The sequence below is a fragment of the Erythrolamprus reginae genome, chromosome 1 (genome assembly GCF_031021105.1).
Source record: "Erythrolamprus reginae isolate rEryReg1 chromosome 1, rEryReg1.hap1, whole genome shotgun sequence".
In the NCBI taxonomy this organism is placed as follows: Eukaryota; Metazoa; Chordata; class Lepidosauria; order Squamata; family Dipsadidae; genus Erythrolamprus; species Erythrolamprus reginae.
Genome location: NC_091950.1, coordinates 395522759 through 395546266, shown reverse-complemented (window position 1 = coordinate 395546266; position 23508 = coordinate 395522759). Strand labels below are relative to the sequence as shown.

General features: G+C 40.9%; 1 protein-coding gene across 1 annotated transcript in view; it reads right to left on the bottom strand.

The window, feature by feature from the left end:
- PITPNM3 (PITPNM family member 3) overlaps positions 1–23508 on the bottom strand; it is a 239530-nt gene that overhangs the window by 116736 nt on the left and 99286 nt on the right. Inside the window, exon 2 of the mRNA XM_070735034.1 lies at positions 4297–4383. Within this exon, the coding sequence (XP_070591135.1) occupies positions 4297–4383 (87 nt within the window). The remainder of the gene's footprint in view (positions 1–4296; positions 4384–23508) is intronic.

Below are 23508 nucleotides of genomic sequence, written 5' to 3'. Positions count from 1 at the left end.
ATTCTTCATATGTTCTTGTCTCCAGGTCTTTAATCCTCCTAATCATTCTTCTTCTCTGCACTTTTTTGCAAAGTCTCAACATCTTTTTTGTAATGTGGTGACCAAAACTGGATGCAGTATTCCAGGTGTGGTCTTACTAAGGCAAATCATGTCAGACTAATCTCATTGATTTCTTTGACTATGTCACAAAGGTGTTGGATGAAGGTGGTGCCGTGGATATTGCCTACCTGGACTTCAGCAAAGCTTTTGATATGGTTCCACATAAAGAGCTGATAGATAAATTAGTGCAGATTGGACTTCAATGGATTTGCAGCTGGCTGAAGCATAGACATCAGAGAGTTATTGTTAATGGCGAGTATTCTGAGCAGAATCAGGTTACAAGCGGTGTGCCACAAGGGTCTGTTCTGGGTCCTATTCTTTTTAATATGTTTGTGAGTGACATAGGGGAAGGTTTGGTAGGGAAGGTTTGCCTATTTGCCGATGACTCTAAAGTGTGCAATAGGGTTGATATTCCTGGAGGCGTCTGTAATATGGTAAATGATTTAGCTTTACTAGATAAATGGTCAAAGCAATGGAAACTGCAGTTTAATGTTTCCAAATGTAAAATAATGCACTTGGGGAAAAGGAATCCTCAATCTGAGTATTGTATTGGCAGTTCTGTGTTAGCAAATACTTCAAAAGAAAAGGATTTAGGGGTAGTGATTTCTGACAGTCTCAAAATGGGTGAACAGTGCAGTCAGGCGGTAGGGAAAGCAAGTAGGATGCTTGGCTGCATAGCTAGAGGTATAACAAGCAGGAAGAGGGAGATTATGATCCCGCTATATAGAATGCTGGTGAGACCACATTTGGAATACTGTGTTCAGTTCTGGAGACTTCACCTACAAAAAGATATTGACAAAATTGAACGGGTCCAAAGACGGGCTACAAGAATGGTGGAAGGTCTTAAGCATAAAATGTATCAGGAAAGACTTCATGAACTCAATCTGTAGAGTCTGGAGGACAGAAGGGAAAGGGGGGACATGATCGAAACATTTAAATATATTAAAGGGTTAAATAAGGTCCAAGAGGGAAGTGTTTTTAATAGGAAAGTGAACACAAGAACAAGGGGACACAATCTGAAGTTAGTTGGGGGAAAGATCAAAACATGAGAAAATATTATTTTACTGAAAGAGTAGTAGATCCTTGGAACAAACTTCCAGCAGACGTGGTAGATAAATCCACAGTAACTGAATTTAAACATGCCTGGGATAAACATATATCCATCCTAAGATAAAATACAGAAAATAGTATAAGGGCAGACTAGATGGACCATGAGGTCTTTTTCTGCCGTCAGACTTCTATGTTTCTATGTTTACTAAGGATTTATAAAGCGGTACTAATACTTTATGTGATTTTGATTCTATGACTCTGTTTATACAACCAAGGATTGTATTAGCTTTTTTGGCTGCTGCCACATGCTGCTGGCTCTTTATTTTAGTTTACTGTATCGTGAGCTTTTCATCACTGCAATGGGATCCTCTAAAGTCCATAGTTTCTCTAAGGCCAGCCTCAATTAAGGAGAGAACGTATCTATTGTTAAATTTAGAGTATCCAAAATTAATCAAAACGATTAAGTGGATCTCAGTTTAACCATGTCATTTACATGCAGGAGGTCAGGAAATAAATAGGTTCTAAAGCAGATTGATTGATTGATTGATTGATTAGTTGAGTATTGCATTGGCAGTTCTGTGTTAGCAAAAACTTCAGAAGAGAAGGATTTAGGGGTAGTGATTTCTGACAGTCTCAAAATGGGTGAGCAGTGTGGTCGGGCGGTAGGAAAAGCAAGTAGGATGCTTGGCTGCATAGCTAGAGGTATAACAAGCAGGAAGAGGGAGATTGTGATCCCCTTATATAGAGCGCTGGTGAGACCACATTTGGAATACTGTGTTCAGTTTTGGAGACCTCACCTACAAAAAGATATTGACAAAATTGAACGGGTCCAAAGACGGGCTACAAGAATGGTGGAAGGTCTTAAGCATAAAACGTATCAGGAAAGACTTAATGAACTCAATCTGTATAGTCTGGAGGACAGAAGGAAAAGGGGACATGATCGAAACATTTAAATATGTTAAAGGGTTAAATAAGGTTCAGGAGGGAAGTGTTTTTAACACAAGAACAAAGGGACACAATCTGAAGTTAGTTGGGGGAAAGATCAAAAGCAACGTGAGAAAATATTATTTTACTGAAAGAGTAGTAGATCCTTGGAACAAACTTCCAGCAGACATGGTTGGTAAATCCACAGTAACTGAATTTAAACATGCCTGGGATAAACATATATCCATTGTAAGATAAAATACAGGAAATAGTATAAGGGCAGACTAGATGGACCATGAGGTCTTTTTCTACTGTCAGTATTCTATGTTTCTATGTTGGTTGATTGATTGATTGATTGATATGTCGCTCACTCCAAACAGACTCTGAGCGGCTAACAACAGGTATAAATACAATATAAGTTAAAAAAACCAATAAAAAACATCACTAAAATCACACGTGTCATAAAACCATACTACTTGCAAACAATCAATCTTAATTGAAGCCAGGTTGAATGAAAGAAAGAATCAAAGAAAGCAATCAATCCATAAAAGTTGTTTTGGCTGAAGATATCCATTATCTTTGGCCACAGTTTGCTTTTATAAAGTCTGCAAGGTTCCAAAATGAGTTCCAAGTCACAATATTTGTGTAAGCAATTAATTTGGCAATTTCTAGTATCCGGAGACAAATCTGACGGAAAAAATCTATTTATCACAGTGGGATTTTTCCCTCCCATACTATGCCTTCACTAAGATCATTCATAGTCCAACCAAACCAAAATGCTACCTCCATTCATACCCATTAATAAATTTCCATCACGAATCCCACTTAAATTAATGCAAGCAGCAGAAAAGTTAATTTAAAGAGATATACACAAAAATTTTGATAAATGATGTAACCCGGCATCGTCTGTCATCCCAAAGCTTTCCAAAATACTAGATTTTAAACAGAAGGACAGTTTACATGTATGGCAAAAAATCAAAGTAAAACAATTTGTTAAATGTCCAAAAAAGCCCTCTACTAACAAAACAGTGGCATACTTTTTGAGTAACTTGAGAAGTTCCAGAGCGGGCTTTGATCTAAGAGCTTATGCCTGCATTGAAAAGGGCATTCTTGTTTCTCTCTGTCAAGCAAAAACAAAATTGCAGAGAAGGATGAATTGTAATTTTCTCCTCACTTTATTTTTAGCTAACCTAAACTATGGTATGTGAGCCATCCACAAAGTCCACAGTTTAGTTTTGGCACAACATCAAATCTCAGCCCCTGAGCAAATAGATCAAGGAGGGAAAGGCATAACAAGCAACAAGCAAAGATTTATCCAAACTCTTTCAAGAAATGTGTATACAATATGACAAAAAAACCACCCTGCATTGTCTTGCTCTTAATTGGAGCAACATGTCCAGCGTATTTTAACTTTAGATACAAATATTCACCTATTCCATGCAGATAGACAATCCACTTCAAAATAAAAAACCTAAATTGAATGGGTCCAAAGACGGGCTACAAGAATGGTGGAAGGTCTTAAGCATAAAACGTATCAGGAAAGACTTAATGAACTCAATCTGTATAGTCTGGAGGACAGAAGGAAAAGGGGGGACATGATTGAAACATTTAAATATGTTAAAGGGTTAAATAAGGTCCAGGAGGGAAGTGTTTTTAATAGGAAAGAACACAAGAACAAGGGGACACCATCTGAAGTTAGTTGGGGGAAAGATCAAAAGCAACGTGAGAAAATATTATTTTACTGAAAGAGTAGTAAATCCTTGGAACAAATTTCCAGCAGACGTGGTAGATAAATCCACAGTAACTAAATTTAAACATGCCTGGGATAAACATATATGCATCCTAAGATAAAATACAGAAAATAGTATAAGGGCAGACTAGATGGACCATGAGGTCTTTTTCTGCCGTCAGACTTCTATGTTTCTATGTTTCTACTGGTACTCAATTTCAGATCACCAGTGGCTACAGCACCTTCCTCTCTCCTTCTTAAGACAACAACAACAAATTAGCCATAAATTACCCTCTGTGGAGAGATTCTCCAACCACATTGCAAATTCTTTTCTGCAAAGCCAATTTACAGGAATTGTTTTCAATAAAGCCCTTAAAGGAGAATAAAACTGCAGATTTTTATTTTAGCTAAACATAAATGTAAATCTGACACATAGACTGTGCTTATTAAACTCAAACGTGACAGCTCAGAACCAATGAAGGAGGATTACAAACCTCGGGCATCGAAGAATTCATCATCAGAGCTTCCCACCGAGTCGATGTCTTCCATGGGCCACTGGGAGCCAAACTGATGCAGTCCAACTGAAAAGGGAAATAAATGCAATATTAGCAAAGAGATGATTACAAGATAGAGTCCAATCAAACATTCTGTGTATTTAAAACCTTCCGTCATTCATTCAGCAACTTTAAAATATTTATTTAATTTTATTTATTTTATTTTATTGGATTTATATGCCGCCCCTCTCCGAGGACTCGGGGCGGCTCACAGCATGTACAGAAAAACAGGAAACAATAATAACAATCCAATTATACCTTAAAAAAACAATCTTAAAATTCTAATTAAAAACTATCAATATCATTCATTCAGCAGTCAAACTAAGCATTCATCGGTCACGGGGGAAGGTCTAAGGAACCCCAGGTCTGGAGGCAAAGATGAGTTTTTAAACTTTTTCGGAAGGCAAGGAGGGTGGGGGCAGTACAAATCTCTGGGGGGAGCTGATTCCAGAGGGCCGGGCCCCCCACAGAGAAGGCTCTTCCCCTAGGTCCCGCCAGCCGACATTGTTTGGTCGATGGGACCCTAAGGAGACCAACTCTGTGGGACCTCACCGCTCGCTGGGATTCGTGCGGCGGAAGGCGGTCTCGGAGATAATCTGGTCCTATGCCATATAGGGCTTTATAGGTCATAACCAACACTTTGAACTGTGTCCGGAAACAAATTGGTAGCCAATGCAGTCCGCGGAGTGATGGTGAGATATGGGCATTTCTTGGAAGGCCCAAGACTGCTCGCGCGGCTGCATTTTGGACGAGCTGAAGTTTCCGAACACTCTTCAAGGGTAGCCCCATGTAGAGAGCATTGCAGTAGTCGAACCTCGAGGTGATAAGGGCATGAGTGACCGTGAGCAGTGACTCCCAGTCCAGATAGGGCCGCAACTGGTGCACCAGGCGGACCAGGGCAAACGTCCCCTTCGCCACAGCTGAAAGATGATGTTCTAATGTCAGCGGTGGATCGAGGAGGACGCCCAAGTTGCGGACCCTCTCTGAGAGGGTCAATAATTCCCCCTCCAGGGTGATGGATGGACAGGTGGCCTTGGGAGGCAGTACCCACAGCCACTCCGTCTTGTCTGGATTGAGTCTGAGCCTGTTGGCACCCATCCAGACCCTGACATTATACCATACATTATTAAGCAGATGTGAGTCTACTGAAGTTGGGTGGCTAATACATTCAAATACATACATACAGATATATACCTTTTTTTAAAACTGCTACTGTCAAATCATATTTTCCCTGGCTGTAATAATCATTTCATAAAAACATGCTTCTTTCTCCTATGCAATTTTGATGCAGACATAACCAATTGATCAATAACTAGATATGACAATTTCTTAAGTAACTAAACAATTGTAAGAGCCTTGGCAGTAATCATAGGATTTTAAGGATCTCTTTGTGAAGCATCAAGCAAAGATTTTTATGTTTGGAAACCTTTTCATTGCTATTGTGCCTCTGTAATCAGAAATCCGATGACACCGGAGATAAAGGACATTAAACATCAAGAAGGATTTGGAGGGAACAAGTTAAGAGGAACTTTGAATGAGCCCCCCTAGAACAGGGGGACAGTGGAACTGACCTATTTTATTACCCTTACCATTGGGAGCTATAGAAAGGAAAAGCTATTCGTTTTCCTTTGCTGGCAGAAGCCTTAGCACCTGACCCTATCAGATTGTATTTAATTCAGATGATAGCACTTAAATTGAGGGCAGGTCCAATATGCTTTAACTTTAGCCTTGGGAAATCATCGTGCTGACTGGCACACACCTCTGTTCTTTAGATAAGGGACTGCCCAGATCAACTTGTAGATTTAGGATGCCACGCTACATTACAGATTTGCTTCTCAGACTCATAGCATTCGGAAGAAACCTCGAACACTGACATTTTTATGTCCTGTTTTTCAATCAGTTTTGCTTGCCAAAATAACTCAAGTTGTTAAAAATAAAATTACCGAGCTGAACCTGCCCCAGAGGCTGAAAGTCAAAAAAGACAAGACACGTGAGAGATGAGAAATAGTAGGAAAAGAAAAAGAGTCCGATTGACTGTTCGAGGCAAAAATTTATTTATTTATTTATTTATTTATTTATTTATTTGTTTGTTTGTTTGTTTGTTTGTTTGTTTATTTATTCATTCATTCATTGGATTTGTATGCCACCCCTCTCCGGAGACTCGGGGCTGCTAACAGCAATAATAAGACAGCATATAATAATAATCCAATACTAAAAACAATTAAAAACCCATTATAATAAAAACCAATCAGACATACAGACATACTATGCATAAAATTGTAAAGGCCCAGGGGGAAAGGGTATCTCAATTCCCCCATGCCTGGCGGCAGAGGTGGGTTTTAAGCAGCTTACGAAAGGCAAGGAGGGTGGGGGCAATTCTAATCTCTGGGGGGAGTTGGTTCCAGAGGGCCGGGGCCGCCACAGAGAAGGCTCTTCCCCTGGGTCCCGCCAAGCGGCATTGTTTAGTTGACGGGACCCGGAGAAGGCCAACTCTGAAGGGGTAAGCAGCAAAATGGCATTTATACATAGTTCAGTCTGGACTGCTTTTAACTTGTTAACAGAGTAACAGAGTTGGAAGGACCTTATACTGTAGGTCATCTAGTCCAATCCCCCATTCAAGCAGGAGATCCTGTATCAATGGTGGTGAACCTTTTTTTCCTTGGGTGCCGAAAGAGCGTGCACACGCACTATCGCGCATGCACAAGTGCCCACACCATAATTCAATGCCTAGGGAGGGCGAAAACAGCTTAACAGCAGCAAAATGCAAAACAAATTCTTTGCATCTGCCCTTTTCTTACCACTATAAACACATAGACAACGCCACATACAGTATGTCTACCTATCCTTTGTGCCTGATCAGTGTACAATTGATTCATTCCTTGCAGCACAACAATATAATTAATGCTGCTAGTTTCTGGGCAAAATTTGTTTGACTTGCACATATTTTAATCTTGTATTTTATATTTTATGTTGGATAGCATGCTTTACTTTAATTGTGATGCTTCTGATGCAAATAAACAAAAGACCATTGCAAACAAGCCAGATGTCCTTTCCCCATTATATATTTTCTGGAAAACCTGGATGCAATCTCCCAAGAGCTCTTGATCCATTGATGGATGGATGAAAATGGAGTGTGTGCTACCCTTTCTCTTTCCCGTTCCAAGAAATACACTTTTCTCAATGAAATTCAACAAGAGAACATTAGAGACCCTGACAGAACGGTACTGTAATACTTCAAGTAGACTGATGTGAGATGGCACTAAGGAAAGGACTTATGACACATCCTACCTAAATCAGGGCTGTCAAACTTGCGTCATCATGGTGTCATGTAATGTATTGTGACTTCCCCTTTTGCTAAACCGAGCATAGGTGTGGCCAGTGCATGACACCTGACTCAGTAGTGTCAACCCCTAACCCCCAACATTTTTCCCTTAGACTATCCACGATTGACCTCTCCAGCTTCCTTAGAGGTCAGTAAGGGGCGTGCATAAGTGCACCAGTGTGCCTTCCGTCCCCTGTCCAATTGTCTCTCCTTATCTCATTTATCTTTTCTTCCTTTCAAATATGTTCACCTGTACTTTTATATCTTTTCTTCTATTCTTTTCTTTATTTAGATTATTACATATTTATTTATTCCATGTGTATTATGTATTGGACTAGATAGATAGATAGATAGATAGATAGATAGATAGATAGATAGATAGATAGATAGATAGATAAATAGATGGATGGGTGGGTGGGTGGGTAGATAGAGAGGTAGATCGATCGATCGATCAATCGATCAATCAATCAATCAATCAATCAATCAATCAATCAATCAATAAATAAATAAATGCATGGGCAATGTTTCATGACCAAATGTATTCTTTCCTCTTGGTTTAGGTTAGGATTTTTCTTTTACTGTTTCAACATTGCATCAGTTTGTTAATAAATGCTGTTTCCCCGTGACGTTGCCTCAAACAGCTAGGGCAGGGTGACCTAGCCTGCCAACAGCCCATGAATAAGCCCAGGAGAAGAAAGGGACCTTCCATTTTCTCTCGGTACTGATGCTTGAGCTAAACTGGGCTCTTAGATCATTCTGAACGGGTGCTTAATTTATCTCTGCTTGAGTTGTCTCAACACTTCGCTTTTTCCTTTGGTGTCATATCTTTTTAGTTCTCGTTTTCATTAGTCTATAATTACAGTGCAGCAACATCTGTAACAAATAACAATGACAATTAAAATGGCAATATATGCATCATCGTTGAATGAATCATTGGTATGACAAGACGAAGCTGATATAAGTATTTTGTGGTATCATTTATGTCATGCTATTATGTACTATTTTGCCTTCTCTTTCATTGAGTCCTCAGATGCTTATACTATGGGAGCCTTTCAAACTGATGAGGACAAGCTACATAATTAACAATCAAGCGTGTAACAGGACAAGTGTCACACTCTGGGTGAAGATGACTTCTAAAGAGGTTGTTATATCCTGTTCACAGGCTGCTGTTGTATGTTTATTTTAAATTTGTGTGACTCTTGTGGGCCTCTTCCTCTAATAATTAATTGTAGTTCTGTCCCAAGATCTTAACTCAATGACAAAGCACACACATGCTCTGTGGGCAGAAGGCTCAATTGCTGAACATCTCTTATCTCTAAAGATCTCAAGTGATAGATGGTTTCTCAGCCAAAATAACCCTTAATAATAGATTCCAATCAGAGTGCAGAGTCATAGTTCCCTCTAAGCTGAGCAGTGAGCAATCGCTCACTTAAAAATCATCATCAACTCAGAGTTTTTCAAACCTGCCCAGAAGCCGAGAGGGAAAGAATGAGAGGGAAGGAGAGAGAGGGAAGGAGGAAGAGAGGAAGAGAGGAAGAGAGGAAGAGAAACAGATAGAAAAAAGAGAGGAAGGAAAAGAGAAAGAAAAAGAATGGGAGTAAGGAAGAGAGAAAGAAAATCAAAATCTAGTTTGAAACTAGCTCAACTATTTAAGTGGCATTTTGATATTGATAGAGTTGCCCTATTATGAGCTCACTGTTATAGACACACAGTACAGTGGAACCCCGACATAAGAGCTGCTCTACTTAAGAGCAACTCGAGATAAGAGCTGGGAGGGGAGAGATATTTTTGTTCTACTTACAAGCCCAAATTCGAGATACAAGCGCCAAGGAGCTGTCTCCTGAAGCCAAACGCTAACTTCCGCGTTCGGCTTCAGGAGACAGCTGCGAAGTGGCGCGCGTGTTTTAAAAGGTTGCAGCCGGCCTGGGGGGCTCGGGGGGGGGGGCTTGCAGCTTTCTTTCTTGCTCTTTTTCTTTCTCTCTTTTACCTTCCCTTCCTCTATTTCTTCTTTTCTTTCTCCTTCCCACCTTCTTCCCTCCCTCCCTCCCTTCACTCATTCCTCTCTTACTCTCCCCTTTCATAAGTTTCCTTGCTTCCTTCCTCTGTTCCTGTCCCTTCCCTCTTTCCTTCCTTCCTTCCCACCCTCCGTCCATTCATTCACCCATTCCTCTCTTGATCGCTTAAAGCCGGTCCCTGGTGCAAAAAGGGTTGGGGACCTCTGTCCTACAGGATTGGGTGGCAGAGAAGTTGAACATATGTAAATTTAAAAGTTTAAGAAAGTTTACAAGTTAAGTGAAAGAAACTTCATTATTCATTTATATGTACATGTACATTTCTTCATTAAAAACATGTCTTTCTGCATAATTTAGACTAACTTTGTGAGTTTTTTGAGGGCTGGAACCAATTAAAATTATTTACATTAATTCCTATGGGGAAAAGTCGTTCGAGATAAGAGCTGCTCGACTTAAGAGCCCAGGTCCGGAACGAATTAAACTCGTATCTCGAGGTACCACTGTACAGTATTTTATTTTGAAATTCTCTGAGGCAAAACAGGGTGGGGTTTTTATTTGTTTGTTTGTTTGTTTGTTTATTTAATATTTCTGTGCTGCCCAGTCCCAAAGGGACTGCCGCTCAGACACTATACTTTTCCGCTCCCCCCCCCCCCAAAATTAGAGGGAACACTGTGCAGAGTAGCTATTATTTTTAAAATTATATTAAGCTGATTATTCCAACATTTTACTACACTCCCAATTCCTCAAACACAGTGAAGAAACTCAATGAGTCAAACTGGGCTGACATGCTGGTAGGTCAATGATAATCATAGAAACATAAAAACATAGAAGACTGACGGCAGAAAAAGACCTCATGGTCCATCTAGTCTGCCCTTATACAATTTTCTGTATTTTATCTTAGGATGGATATATGTTTATCCCAGGCATGTTTAAATTCTGTTACTGTGGATTTATCTACCACGTCTGCTGGAAGTTTGTTCCAAGGATCTACTACTCTTTCAGTAAAATAATATTTTGTCATGTTGCTTTTGATCTTTCCCCCAACTAACTTCAGATTGTGTCCCCTTGTTCTTGTGTTCAGTTTCCTATTAAAAACACTTCCCTCCTGGACCTTATTTAACCCTTTAACATATTTAAATGTTTCAATCATGTCCCCCCTTTTCCTTCTGTCCTCCAGACTATACAGATTGAGTTCATTAAGTCTTTCCTGATACATTTTATGCTTAAGACCTTCCACCATTCTTGTAGCCCGTCTTTGGACACGTTCAATTTTGTCAATATCTTTTTGTAGGTGAGGTCTCCAGAACTGAACACAGTATTCCAAATGTGGTCTCACCACATTAGCGGGATCATAATCTCCCTCTTCCTGCTTGTTATACCTCTAGCTATGTAGCCAAGCATCCTACTTGCTTTCCCTACCGCCTGACTGCACTGTTCACCCATTTTGAGACTGTCAGAAATCAGTACCCCATAATCCTTCTCTTCTGACTTTTTTGCTAACACAGAACTGCCAATGCAATACTCAGATTTAGGATTCCTTTTCCCCAAGTGCATTATTTTACATTTGGAAACATTAAACTGCAGTTTCCATTGCTTTGACCATTTATCTAGTAAAGCTAAATCATTTACCGTATTACAAACGCCTCCAGGAATATCAACCATATTGCACACTTTAGAGTCATCGGCAAATAGGCAAACCTTCCCTACCAAATCTTCCCCTATGTCACTCACAAACATATTAAAAAGAATAGGACCCAGAACAGACCCTTGTGGCGCACAGCTTGTAACCAGTCTCTGCTCAGAATACTCTCTGATGTCTATGCTGCTTTCTATATCATTTGCTGCTTTCTTCTGCTTTTCACACCCAAACAATATTTATTTATTGGATTTCTATGCCACCCCTCTCCAAGGACTTGGGGCGTTGGGGTGGCTCACAACATATAATACACAGTATACAAAATCTTGAGTCCAATTAATTAATTAAGAATCTAAAAAAACCCAAAAGCATAAAAAACAATAATTCCATTCCACTTAACATTCTCTCAACCCTCTCAATATGTTGGCATTTACATGCAATGATTAATAATTCAGCCACATTTTTCTATCAACCAAATCCTCTCTATTTCTCCTGCAGAACCCATTTAATATAAATATAGTAAGCTGTGTTCTTATATAATTAAGGTAGCCAATTAAAACTAATGGAATGTTGCAGGTTTGAAGCCAGTATCTTGATGGCTTTGAAGATACAGAACCTGGAAAATGTTAACAGCTTGGCTATGTTAAATAAAATCCACTTAATGCTAAGTGTTCGCTGACAAATAGCCTTTCAAATTAAACTACAAAAGGTTACAAAAACTTGCTAATTGAACCTAGGTATTATAAAGACAAATGTTTAGGGCTTGAAGGACATTCTTTTACATTTCATCTTTACCTTAAAGGAAGCAATTTTGCAGGCTTTTATTTTCATGCTGCAAATAGACTATAATATCATTCAAGCAGCAGTAATGAAGGATCAATTTACTTAACACATTATTTAAAAAAAATACAGTATGGACATAGCCAAAGCTTACTGGGATTTAGCATTTTCCTCCTTGCTTAAATCGTGAGAAAAATCTGCCTCTAAAAATGTTTTTTGTTTAGACTCAAGCAAACATCATCTATAGAAGAATTGTTTCTCCAGGACTAGAGCAGGGGAGAAAAAAATTAAAATCATCGTCTATGCTTACTCAAGTCTCAATAATCACCCACAGCTGGGATTAATTGCAGTTTAGGTTTCACATCTGCTTGTGAAAATGGGCCAATCAGATCCTGTTAATCTGGAATCTCCTATTTTGCTATTCTTATCCAAGGTTTCCAAACCCAGTGGTTCTATGTAATAAAATTCTCTTCCAAAAAAAAAAATTATGATGTTCGTCCATTGTGTTTGAAGAGGACCTTGACATCTAATGGATTGTGGGCTGCACGTGATGTGTCCACAGGTGGCTGGTGAGGCCTATACGGGCACAAAATGTTCTGCCACATGTTGGGCAGACATGGGTGGGCACCATTGTCGCAGCATTTGCAGCTCTGGCTTTGTGGAGTGCTTGCTTCTCTTCAGCTATGAATGTTCTTCTGGCCTAGATGTCTGGCAGCCTTGATGGATCAGCATGCGCCATGTTGGTCGATCCTGGGCCTAGACTTTCAATCCTGGGCCTAGAAAGCCTAGAACTAAGATGCCTTAAACATGATCTAAGTATTGCCCATAAGATCATATGCTGCAACGTCCTGCCTGTCGGTGACTACTTCAGCTTCAACCACAACAACACAAGAGCACACAACAGATTTAAACTTAATATTAACCGCTCCAAACTTGACTGTAAAAAATACGACTTCAGTAACTGAGTTGTCGAAGCGTGGAACTCATTACCGGACTCCATAGTGTCATCCCCAAACCCCCAACACTTTACCCTTAGATTATCTACAGTTGACCTATCCAGATTCCTAAGAGGTTAGTAAGGGGCGAGTACAAGTGCATTCAAGTGCATTCGAGTGCCTTCCGTCCCCTGTCCTATTGCTCTCCTATATCTCCCATACCTTTCTTCTATTCCTATATCTCTTCTTCTATTCTTTCATTGATATGTTTTATTCATATATCTTCTCTTTTATTCTTTCTTAGATATATCTTATATATCTTATATCCTCTATAACCTTCATCATGTATTTTACTATGTGTATATCCACTAAAACCCTCATTGTGTATTGGACAAAATCAATCAATCAATCAATCAATAATAAATCTTGTGCCAGGGTTTCCCAGGAGGTGGTGTCGAAGGCGGCTTTCAATGTGTCTCTGTAACGCTTCCTTTGTCCCCCATGTGATCTCTTTCCTTTAGACAGCTCACCATAGACGAGATGTTTAGGGATGAGATGGTTTGGCATCCCCGAGTCTATGGAGAGGGGCATACAAATTTAATAAATAATAATAATAATAATCCTAGCAACATGACCTGCCCAGCGTGTCTGGGCTTTCATCAGCAGGGTGGGAATTGATGGCAGGCCTGCTCTGGAGAGGACCTCAGTGCCAGGCACCTTATCCTGCCACTGGATCCTCAGACTTCTACGAAGGCAGGTCATGTGGAAGTGGTTCAATTGCCTAGCATGTTTCCTGTATACTGTCCAAGTCTCACTGGCATACAACAGGGTAGTTAGCACTATTGCTCTGTAGATTTTGAGCTTTCTGGCAAGGCTTATCCATTGGTCATTCGTCTGCCAAATGCAGAGCTTGCCTTGGCGATTCTGCAGTTGACCTCAATGTCAATTATCACTGCACAGGAGAAAATGCTGAGGACACACAGTTGAATAAATATACAGTGCTACGCTATTGGTTTTCCAATAGCTCTACTGAACTTCATTTGACTTTCCCCCCTTTTTCAAACGTTAGGTTATAAGCTTTACACCGGACATGGTAAAGCTCCATGAATACAGAAGGTGCTATATAAATAATTATTCAAAAGACCTGGGTTACACAAGAAAATATTTGTGAAGAAACCTCTCCAAACTTGACGACTTTAGTAATCGAGTGGTCGAAGCATGAAACTCATTACCAGACTCTGTAGTGTCATCCCCTAACCCCCAAAATTTTACCCTTAGACTGTCCATTGTTGACCTCTCCAGATTCCTAAGAGGTCAGTAAGGGGCCTGCATCAGTGCACCAAAGTGCCTTCCATTCCTTGTCCTAATGTCTCTCTTATGTTTTTACTAGCTTTATGAATATGAACTCTATTATTATTTCTTCTATATCATTCCTAAGGTTTTTCTATTCTTCAACTGATGTATATTACAATGATTATATCTTCACAAACTTACATTATGTATTAGACAAAATAAAAATAAATAAATAAATGATGCTAGCAAAGTTTGGTATATACAAAAATAGATCCAATTCTTCTCTGCAGAAGATCAAAAAAAGAGGCAGTCTTTGCCTTTGATGCTGAAATGAAAAAGAACTTGGGGAGGGGGATCATTTGCCCTTTTCAGTTTCCTTTTATACAATAAATGCATCTGATGAGGTTTCTCAATGTTATTTCATATTTCATTTGCATTTCCCCTAAGCCTTTTATCTCCTCCTGGGAAGACATTTTATTTATTTATTTGTTTGCTTGTTTATTTATTTAATTGGATTTGTAAGACATGACGGCTTCACAGGGCAAATGTCTCTTGGTGTCATTTTCATGAATGGTATCTACTGTTTATAGGCAAAAAATGGGCCCATCACTATTTTCTCACGATAACAGCTTGCTTTTGTGCAAAACATTGCAGCCATTTGGCCAAACACGGCATCATCAAAACTCAACCATGACAAAGATGAACAACATGCAAACTTGGGCTTCTTCAGACTCGCTGATTTGTAGACAATTTGGCTTCCTAAATAGGGAAGGATCTGGTAGCAGCAGAATGTCCCCACTATACGAAGTTTTCTGTATCAGGAAAACTGCCAAAGCAAGGAGAAATATGCAAATCCAGTTGGCATAAGGCTCATATATGTCCATCTGTCTTAAAGAGAGGCTGCCTGTTGCAGAGACAAAATGCTAAAATTTCTAATTATCTTTCTTTCTTTCTTTCTTTCTTTCTTTCTTTCTTTCTTTCTTTCTTTCTTTCTTTCTTTATTATTTAGATTTGTATGCCGCCCCTCTCCGCGAACTTATTGCCATCAATGTGAAGGGCAGGGCTAACTGTGAATGTTATAACACAAAATGGAGACTCTTAGATGTCCTGAAGTCTTAGAGATGGTTTCCTGCAGGGAACTGACCCTTTTTGTTAGTATTCTGGACAGTGGGAAGCATTTCCCATGGAAGCATATATGTATTTCTCTCCCATCTGTTTCCAATGATACATAAACATTTTATTATTGTGCATAAATTTTCAATAATATTCAATAATAATAACAACAACTATTATTATTATTATTATTATTATTATTATTATTATTATTATTATTATTAATTAGACTTGTATGCCGCCCCTCTCCGAAGACTCGGGGCGGCTCACAACAGCAATAAAACAGTACAATACAAATCTAATGGTTAAAACTATAACTGATACCAATGATAGCAATGCTGTGACTGCTCCTGATCCTTCTATTCTATCATCTTTAAACACCCATATTTTTAAACTTCTGATCTGAAGTGAGCCAAAGTGCCAGAACGCTCTTGATCTTAGGTGACCCCTGTGAAATGGCCATTCGACCCCCAAAGGGGGGCCGACCCCCAGGTTGAGAACCACTGCTCTAAAATTCCTCAGATCACATTTAAACTCCCATTGGATTGGATTTCAATCCTCCACCATTTTAAATCTATACTGTACTTGATAAAATAAATATTTCATGTTAATCTAATAAATATTGCAAACAAAAGAAAGTAATAGAATCTGATATATATAAAGAGACAAGGGGTCCCCTGGCTGGGGACTTCTGGGAGTTGAAGTCCAGATATCTTCAAGTTGCCAAGGTTGGGAAACACTGAGTTAGAGAAATGAAATGGCCACAAGAAAAGAGGCAAGCTCAAAGAGCACCAAGAACCCTCCAGTTCAACTCTGTGCTTTAAATATTCTCCTTTATTGGTACATAAAGAGACTTTATATAAAGAGACTGATGGTGTCATCATTCAAAACTGGAGAAATAGGAAAGGATGACGTGTGACTAAGAAACCTCACACTTGGAATAGAATAGATCAGTGTTTTTCAACCAGTGTGCCGCGAAGCTCACAGAGAGAAAGAAAACAAGAGAAAGAGAGAAAGAGAAAAAGAAAGAAAGAGCAAGAGAGAAAGAAAACAAGAGAGAAAGCAAGCAAGAGAGAGAAAGAAAGCAAGAGAGAAAGAGAACAAGAGAGAGAGAAATCAAGAGAGAGAGAGAAAGCAAGAGAGAAAGAGAACAAGAGAGAAAGAAAGCAAGAGAGAAAGAGAATAAGAGAGAAAGAGAACAAGAGAGAAAGAAAGCAAGAGAGAAAGAGAGAAAGAAAGCAAGAGAGAAAGAGAACAAGTGAGAGAGAAAGCAAGAGAGAGAGAGAAAGAAAGCAAGAGAGAGAGCAAGAAAGAAAGAAAGAAAGAAAGAGAGAGAAAGCAAGAGAGAAAGAAAGCAAGAGAGAGCAAGAAAGAAAGAAAGAGAACGAGAAAGAAAGAAAGAGAGAGAGCAAGAAAGAAAGAAAGAAAGAGAGAGAGAGGGAGGGAGGGAGAGAGAACGAGAGCAAAAAAGAGGAAAGAAAGAGAGAAAAAAAGAGGGAAAGAAAGAGGGAGAGAGAAATAGAGCGAAAGGGAGGGAGAGAATTTTTTTGTCCAAGCTTTTTTTAGCCCCCTCCCCCCCCCAACTGTGCCCCATGGTTTTGTAAATGTAAAAAATGTGCCGCGGCTCAAAAAAGGTTGAAAATCACTGGAATAGATAATAGAATAGAATTCTTTATTGGCCAAGTGTGATTGGACACACAAGGAATTTGTCTTGGTGCATATGCTCTCAATGTACATAAAAGAAAAATATACATTTGCCAAGAATCATGCGGTACAACACTTAATGATTGTCATAGGGGTCAAATAAGCAATGAAGAAACCATGTTAATAAAAATCTTAGGATACAGGCAACAAGTTACAGTCATGCAGTCTTAAGTGGGAGGAAAAGGATAATAGGAATGATGAGGAAAAAACTAGTAGAAATAGTAGTGCAGCCTTAGTGAATAGTTTGACAGTTTTGAGGGAATTATTTGTTTAGCAGAGTGATGGCGTTCGGGGGAAAACTGTTCTTGTGTCTAGTTGTCTTGGTGTGCAGTGCTCTGTGGACGTTTTGTGGGTAGGAGTTGAAATAATTTGTGTCCAGGATGTGAGGGGTCAATAAATATTTTCACCGCCCTCTTTTTGACTTGTGCAGTATACAAGTCCTCAATGGAAGGCAGATTGGCCTTTATTTTATTTATTGGATTTGTAAAGGGACACAATCTGAAGTTAGTTGGGGGAAAGATCAAAAGCAACATGAGAAAATATTATTTTACTGAAAGAGTAGCAGATCCTTGGAACAAACTTCCAGCAGACGTGGTTGGTAAATCCACAGTAACTGAATTTAAACATGCCTGGGATAAACATATATCCATCCTAAGATAAAATACAGGAAATAGTATAAGGGCAGACTAGATGGACCATGAGGTCTTTTTCTGCCGTCAGACTTCTATGTTTCTATGTATGCTGCCCCTCTCCGTAGACTCGGGGCGGCTAACAACAATGATAAAAACAGCATGTAACAATCCAGTGCTAAAACAACTAAAAAAAACCTTATTATAAAACCAAACATACATGCAAACATACCATGCATAAATTGTAAGGCCTAGGGGGAAGGAATATCTCAGTTCCCCCATGCCTGACGGCAGAGGTGGGTTTTAAGGAGCTTACGAAAGGCGAGGTGGGGGCAATTCTAATCTCTGGGGGGAGTTGGTTCCAGAGGGCTGGGGCCGCCACAGAGAAGGCTCTTCCCCTGGGTCACGCCAAACAACATTGTTTCGTTGACGGGACCCGGAGAAGGCCAACTCTGTGGGACCTAGCTGGTCGCTGGGATTCGTGCAGCAGAAGGCGGTCCCTGAGATAATCTGGTCCGGTGCCTGGCAGCCATTTTCAAACTACTTTTACTGAGATCTCAGCACTTCCACTGGGAAAAGAGGAAACAGCAATTAAGAAGCACAGCTTATTTGCCAAATACATATACTGTATACCCAGCAGACATCTCCCAATGCAAAACTTAACAAAAAACTTTATTTAACTTCTTCCATGTGCCAAAATAGCATTTTCAGACGACACCCTCAGCAATTAATTAAAACGGGCTCCTCTTCCCTCTTTGTGAATAGACTGTCAGCAACTCCAAGCATCAAATGCCTCTCCCCTTTAAAAAAATATCAAAGAAAAGTGTGGGGGGGATACCTTATTAATTCATAAAAATTAAATCAGCTACAAATGAGTTATTGAATGGAAAGCCAGACTTTGATTTTAATTAAGCCAAAGTGATGGAACACCTGGGAAGAACCGGCAAACAGAAGGAAAAGCAAGATAAAAGCAGCCAAAGGGAATAATGAGTGGGTGGGGAGGCAGAATGGCTCAGGCTTTGGGTTTGAATGCTAGTCCCCCAATTTCATTCTCCCCCACACACAAATGTCAAGTGACTATGTATGTCCTTGGGGTAAGGAGAAGCCAATTCCATGTAGTGGTTAAGGTGCTTGGCTAGAAATTAGGAGGTACAGTAGTCCCTCGCTATACCGCGCTTCACCTACTGCGGCTTCACTTCATCGCGGGTTTCTGAGGAAGTCGATTGGCAGATTTAAACAGCCCGCCGAACTTGATCGGCAGGTTTTTAAAAAAAAAAAAAATCTAAAATTGTAAATACAGTACTGTATTTAAATACTGTATCTAAAATAAATACTGTGTGGGAAGGGTTTATAAACACTTAAAACAATGAAAACTTACCAAACAATTACAATATAAATACTTAAATAAGTACTATCAGTCGATAAATTCCCCATCGCGGATTTCACCTATCGCAGCCAGGTCTGGAACGTAACACCAGCGATAGGTGAGGGACTACTGTAGTGTATTTATATTATGATATGATTTGATTTGATTTATCCGCTGTCCAATTCCAACAATATAAAATACATAGGAATAATAAATACAATAAAACAGTATAAAATGCATTACGACCCAAAAACCATACCTACACTCACTCACTCACTCACTCACTCACTCATTCATTCATTCATTCATTTATTTTATTTATTGTATTTATTTATTTATTGTATTTATTGTATGTATTTATTGTAATTTATTTATTCATTCATTCATTCATTCATTCATTCATTTATTAGACTTGTATGCCGCCCCTCTCCGAAGACTCATTCCATTCCAGCCTTCCTTTCTTAGATATCAAAACTGGGTGATTTGGGGCTAATCACACTCCACTGAGAAAGGATTGCTGTTGTTGGGAAAATAGATTTCATAGATTTGATGTTGTAGGCCTGACATCAAGAGACTGTCTGAGTAAAGTAGAAATTGATTTTGCAAGAGGAGATCTCTTGAATTTATAGCAACATTCTCAAAGCCACTAACTAACACTCTCCACCCTCCTTTAGAGCAATTTTTCTTAAAGTGTAGTCCTAAGACCTCTGAGGAACCCCAAGAGCCTCTTGAGAGTCCATGAAATCAAAATTATTTGACAGCCTATGTGGAAAACTAATACATTAGTACAGTATATTAAACATTAAGAAATATAATATAAATATATACATGTACAGTATTTACTTATTATTATTATTATTATTATTATTATAAGTTTTTATTCACAAATATAAAAACAATACAATTCAAAAAGAATAGTAATCAACTAATACAAACATGTAATTAAGAGAAAAGAAAGGGTAGGGAGAAGGAAAAAAAGGAAAAACCTAGCAAAAGAAAGAGAAACAAGAAAGATGGACAGAGAGAGAAAAAGAGAGAAAAGAAAATAGAAGAAAAAGAAAGGAAAATGGTTACATGGTACGTCATTTCCATTTTGTTTGCATTCCTGGTGAATCAAAAATCAAACTCTATATATCTCCTTATTGCTTTATCTAATCCAGTGTTTTTCAACCAGTGTGCCGCGGCACACTAGTGTGCCGCGAGACATGGTCAGGTGTGCCGCGAAGCTCAGAGAGAGAAAGAAAGGAAGAGAGAGAGAGAGAAAGAAAGAGAGAGAGAAAGAGAACGAGAGAGAGAAAGAAAGCAAGAGAGAAAGAGAACAAGAAAAAGAAAGCAAGAGAGAGAGCAAGAGAGAGAAAGAAAGCAAAAGAGAGAGAGAAAGAGAGGGAGGGAAGGAAGGAGAGAGAGAGAAAGACATAGAGGGAGGTAGGGAGGGAGAGAGAAAGAGAGCAAAAAAGAGAGGAAGGAAGAGAAAGAAAGAGGGATGGAGAGACAGAGAAAGTAAGAGGAAGGGAGAGAATAGGCGTTGATTGCTTACCTGAACGCCTCTTCTCGTACGGTGAGCGGGTACAGCAGTCACATGGGGTTGCTCATGTCCAATCCGGTGGAACTGAGCCTAGTATTAAAAAAGCTTGCCGGATCCGCCCCTTCCCCAGAATTCGCGAATCCATAGACTAGGCTCAGTTGTGAAGCTCTGAAGTGTTCAACTCTCATTGTTAGAGAAAAAAGGATTATAGAAAGGTGACGAAGACACATACAAGGGCGGGAAGTGACTGCTGTACCCGCTCACCGTACGAGAAGAGGCGTTCAGGTAAGCAATCAACGCCTATTCTCCGTACTGAAGGAGCGGGTCCAGCAGTCACATGGGACATACCCAATAGATGGTCCCTAGGGTGGGATTAGATTGCTATCGTGAGAGATAACGGATTGGAGTACCCTTCTGCCGAAGGCAGCGTCCGCCGAAGCGTAAGAATCAATCTTGTAGTGCCTGATGAAGGAATTTGGCGAGGCCCAAGTGGCTGCTTTGCAGACCTCCTCCAACGGGGCTTGAGTCGCCCAAGCGGCCGAGGTGGCTGCGCTCCTGGTGGAATGCGCTGTGATGTTCCTTGGAACTGAGAGGGAGGCCGACTCATAGGCCTTAGATATAGTCCCTCTGATCCAACGGCCTATTACTGTTGAAGACACTTTGGCCCCCATGACTCTGGGATGATAGGCTACAAAAAGTGCTTCTGACCTCCGAAAGGGTCCTGTGCGTTGGATATAGATTCTCAGCGCTCTGGTGAGATCCAGGGTGTGCCATCTAATTGCCAAGGGATGGTCTCGTTGGAGGCAGAAGGAAGGTAGGACAATATCCTGAGATCTGTGGAACATGGAACTGACCTTGGGTAAGAAGGTGGGGTCCAGTCGCAAGACTACCTTGTCCTGATGGAATTGGCAAAGGTCCTGCCTGATTGAGAGGGCAGCCAGCTCCGAAAAGCGTCGGGCAGAGGTAATAGCCACCAGGAATGCTACCTTAAAGGATAGGTACCTGAGGGACGCCGATTTTAGGGGTTCGTATGGTGCCTGCGTGAGGGAATGGAGAACCCGTGGCAAATCCCAGGATGGGTACCTGTGGACCTTAGAAGGTCTGAGGTTGGCTATGCCCTTGAGGAATTCCTGAACTTCAGGGAAGGATCGGAGAGGCTGTCTGCGGGGACCTCCTAGGACAGATGAAATGGCTGCCAGATGACGCCGGAGGGTGCTGGTGGAAAGTCCTTTGTGGAAGCCTTGCATAAGGAAGGAAATTATTCTGTGTATGGGGATGCACAGAGGGGAGAGACCTTCCTGTAGACACCACTGGTGAAAACTTGGACCACGTGTGGTCGTAGATTCGATTGGTCGAACCCCTTCTGGCCTTTAAAATGACCTCCACTGAATCGGGGTCATGACCACGCAGTTCTAAATCTCTCCTGATAACAGCCAGGCGGTGAGGTGGAACCACTCCGGATCTGGATGGAAGGAGGCCCCCTGCCGCAGCATATCCCCGAAAACGGGGAGTCGCCAAGGGTCCTGGACGGACAGCTGTTGGAGATCCGCGAATCAGGGCCGGCGGGGCCAGTGAGGGGCGATTAGGATTACTCGGGCCCTCTCGGTGAGGACCTTGTGAATCACGTCCGGGAGGATTGGAATTGGAGGAAATGCGTAGAGTAGGCCTGGAGGCCATGGACTCCGGAGGGCATTGATTGCTTCCGCTCCCGGGGATGGAAATCTGGAATAGAAGCGAGGGAGTTGGGCGTTCGCATTGGTCGCGAAGAGATCCAGAATTGGTAGGCCGAATCTGAGGGTGATTTGATGGAACAGGTCTTGATGGAGGTTCCACTCTCCTGGGTCTATCGTTGCCCGGGATAGCCAATCCGCCTGGACATTGAGACTCCCCGAGATGTGATCGGCTAGGAGCGACTGGAGATGTTTTTCCGCCCAAAGGCCCAGCTTGAGGGCCTCCCTCATGAGAGCCTTGGATCTCGTGCCCCCCTGTCTGCAAATGTGGCTTTTCGTGGCAATGTTGTCGGTGAGAATGAGAACGTGCCGGTTGGGAATGCGAGGAGAGAAATGCTTCAGAGCCAGGGAAACGGCTCTTAACTCTAGCCAATTGATTGGCCTGGAAGCTTCCTCCGGGGACCACGTGCCCTGGGCTATCATCCCCTGGGCGTGGGCACCCCATCCCGATAGACTGGCATCTGTAGTGATGACAAATTGATCCGGGCACCTGAACGGGGATCCTCTGTCCATGGCCGGAGACTTCCACCACTTGAAGGATCTGCGAACACTCAGTGGGATGACAAAGCGTCGATTTGAGTTGCTGTGCCCTGATCTCTGAAAAGGTAACAGGAGCCACTGGAGTTCCCTAGCATGAAGGCGAGCCCAGGGAATGATGCCTATGCATGACACCATCTTCCCCAAAAGGGAAGATAGAGTGACTATGGGAACTGAAGAATTAGATAAAATGCTAGAAATTAACTCCACTATACTGAGTTTTCTCTCGGGAGAGAGAAAAACCTGGGAGGATTCTGAATCAATAATGGATCCCAGGTGAGAAATGGATGTGGAAGGTTGGAGGTGGCTTTTATCAAAGTTGATGGAAAATCCATGGCCCTGGGATAACTGCCACTTTTGGCGAACTCCCGCTTGCCAAGGGCGAATCCATAGGAGTCTTCTTGCCGTAGTAGAAGCTGCAATAGACTTAGCAGAAAATCTAGTAGATTGCAAGGTGGCATCAGCCACGTACTGGGCAGCTGCAAAGACCTTATTGAAGTCTTGTTGACCTCTCAAGTCATCGGGAGGAATATGCTGTTGAAGTTGGCGAAGCCACAGCAGCATGGCTCT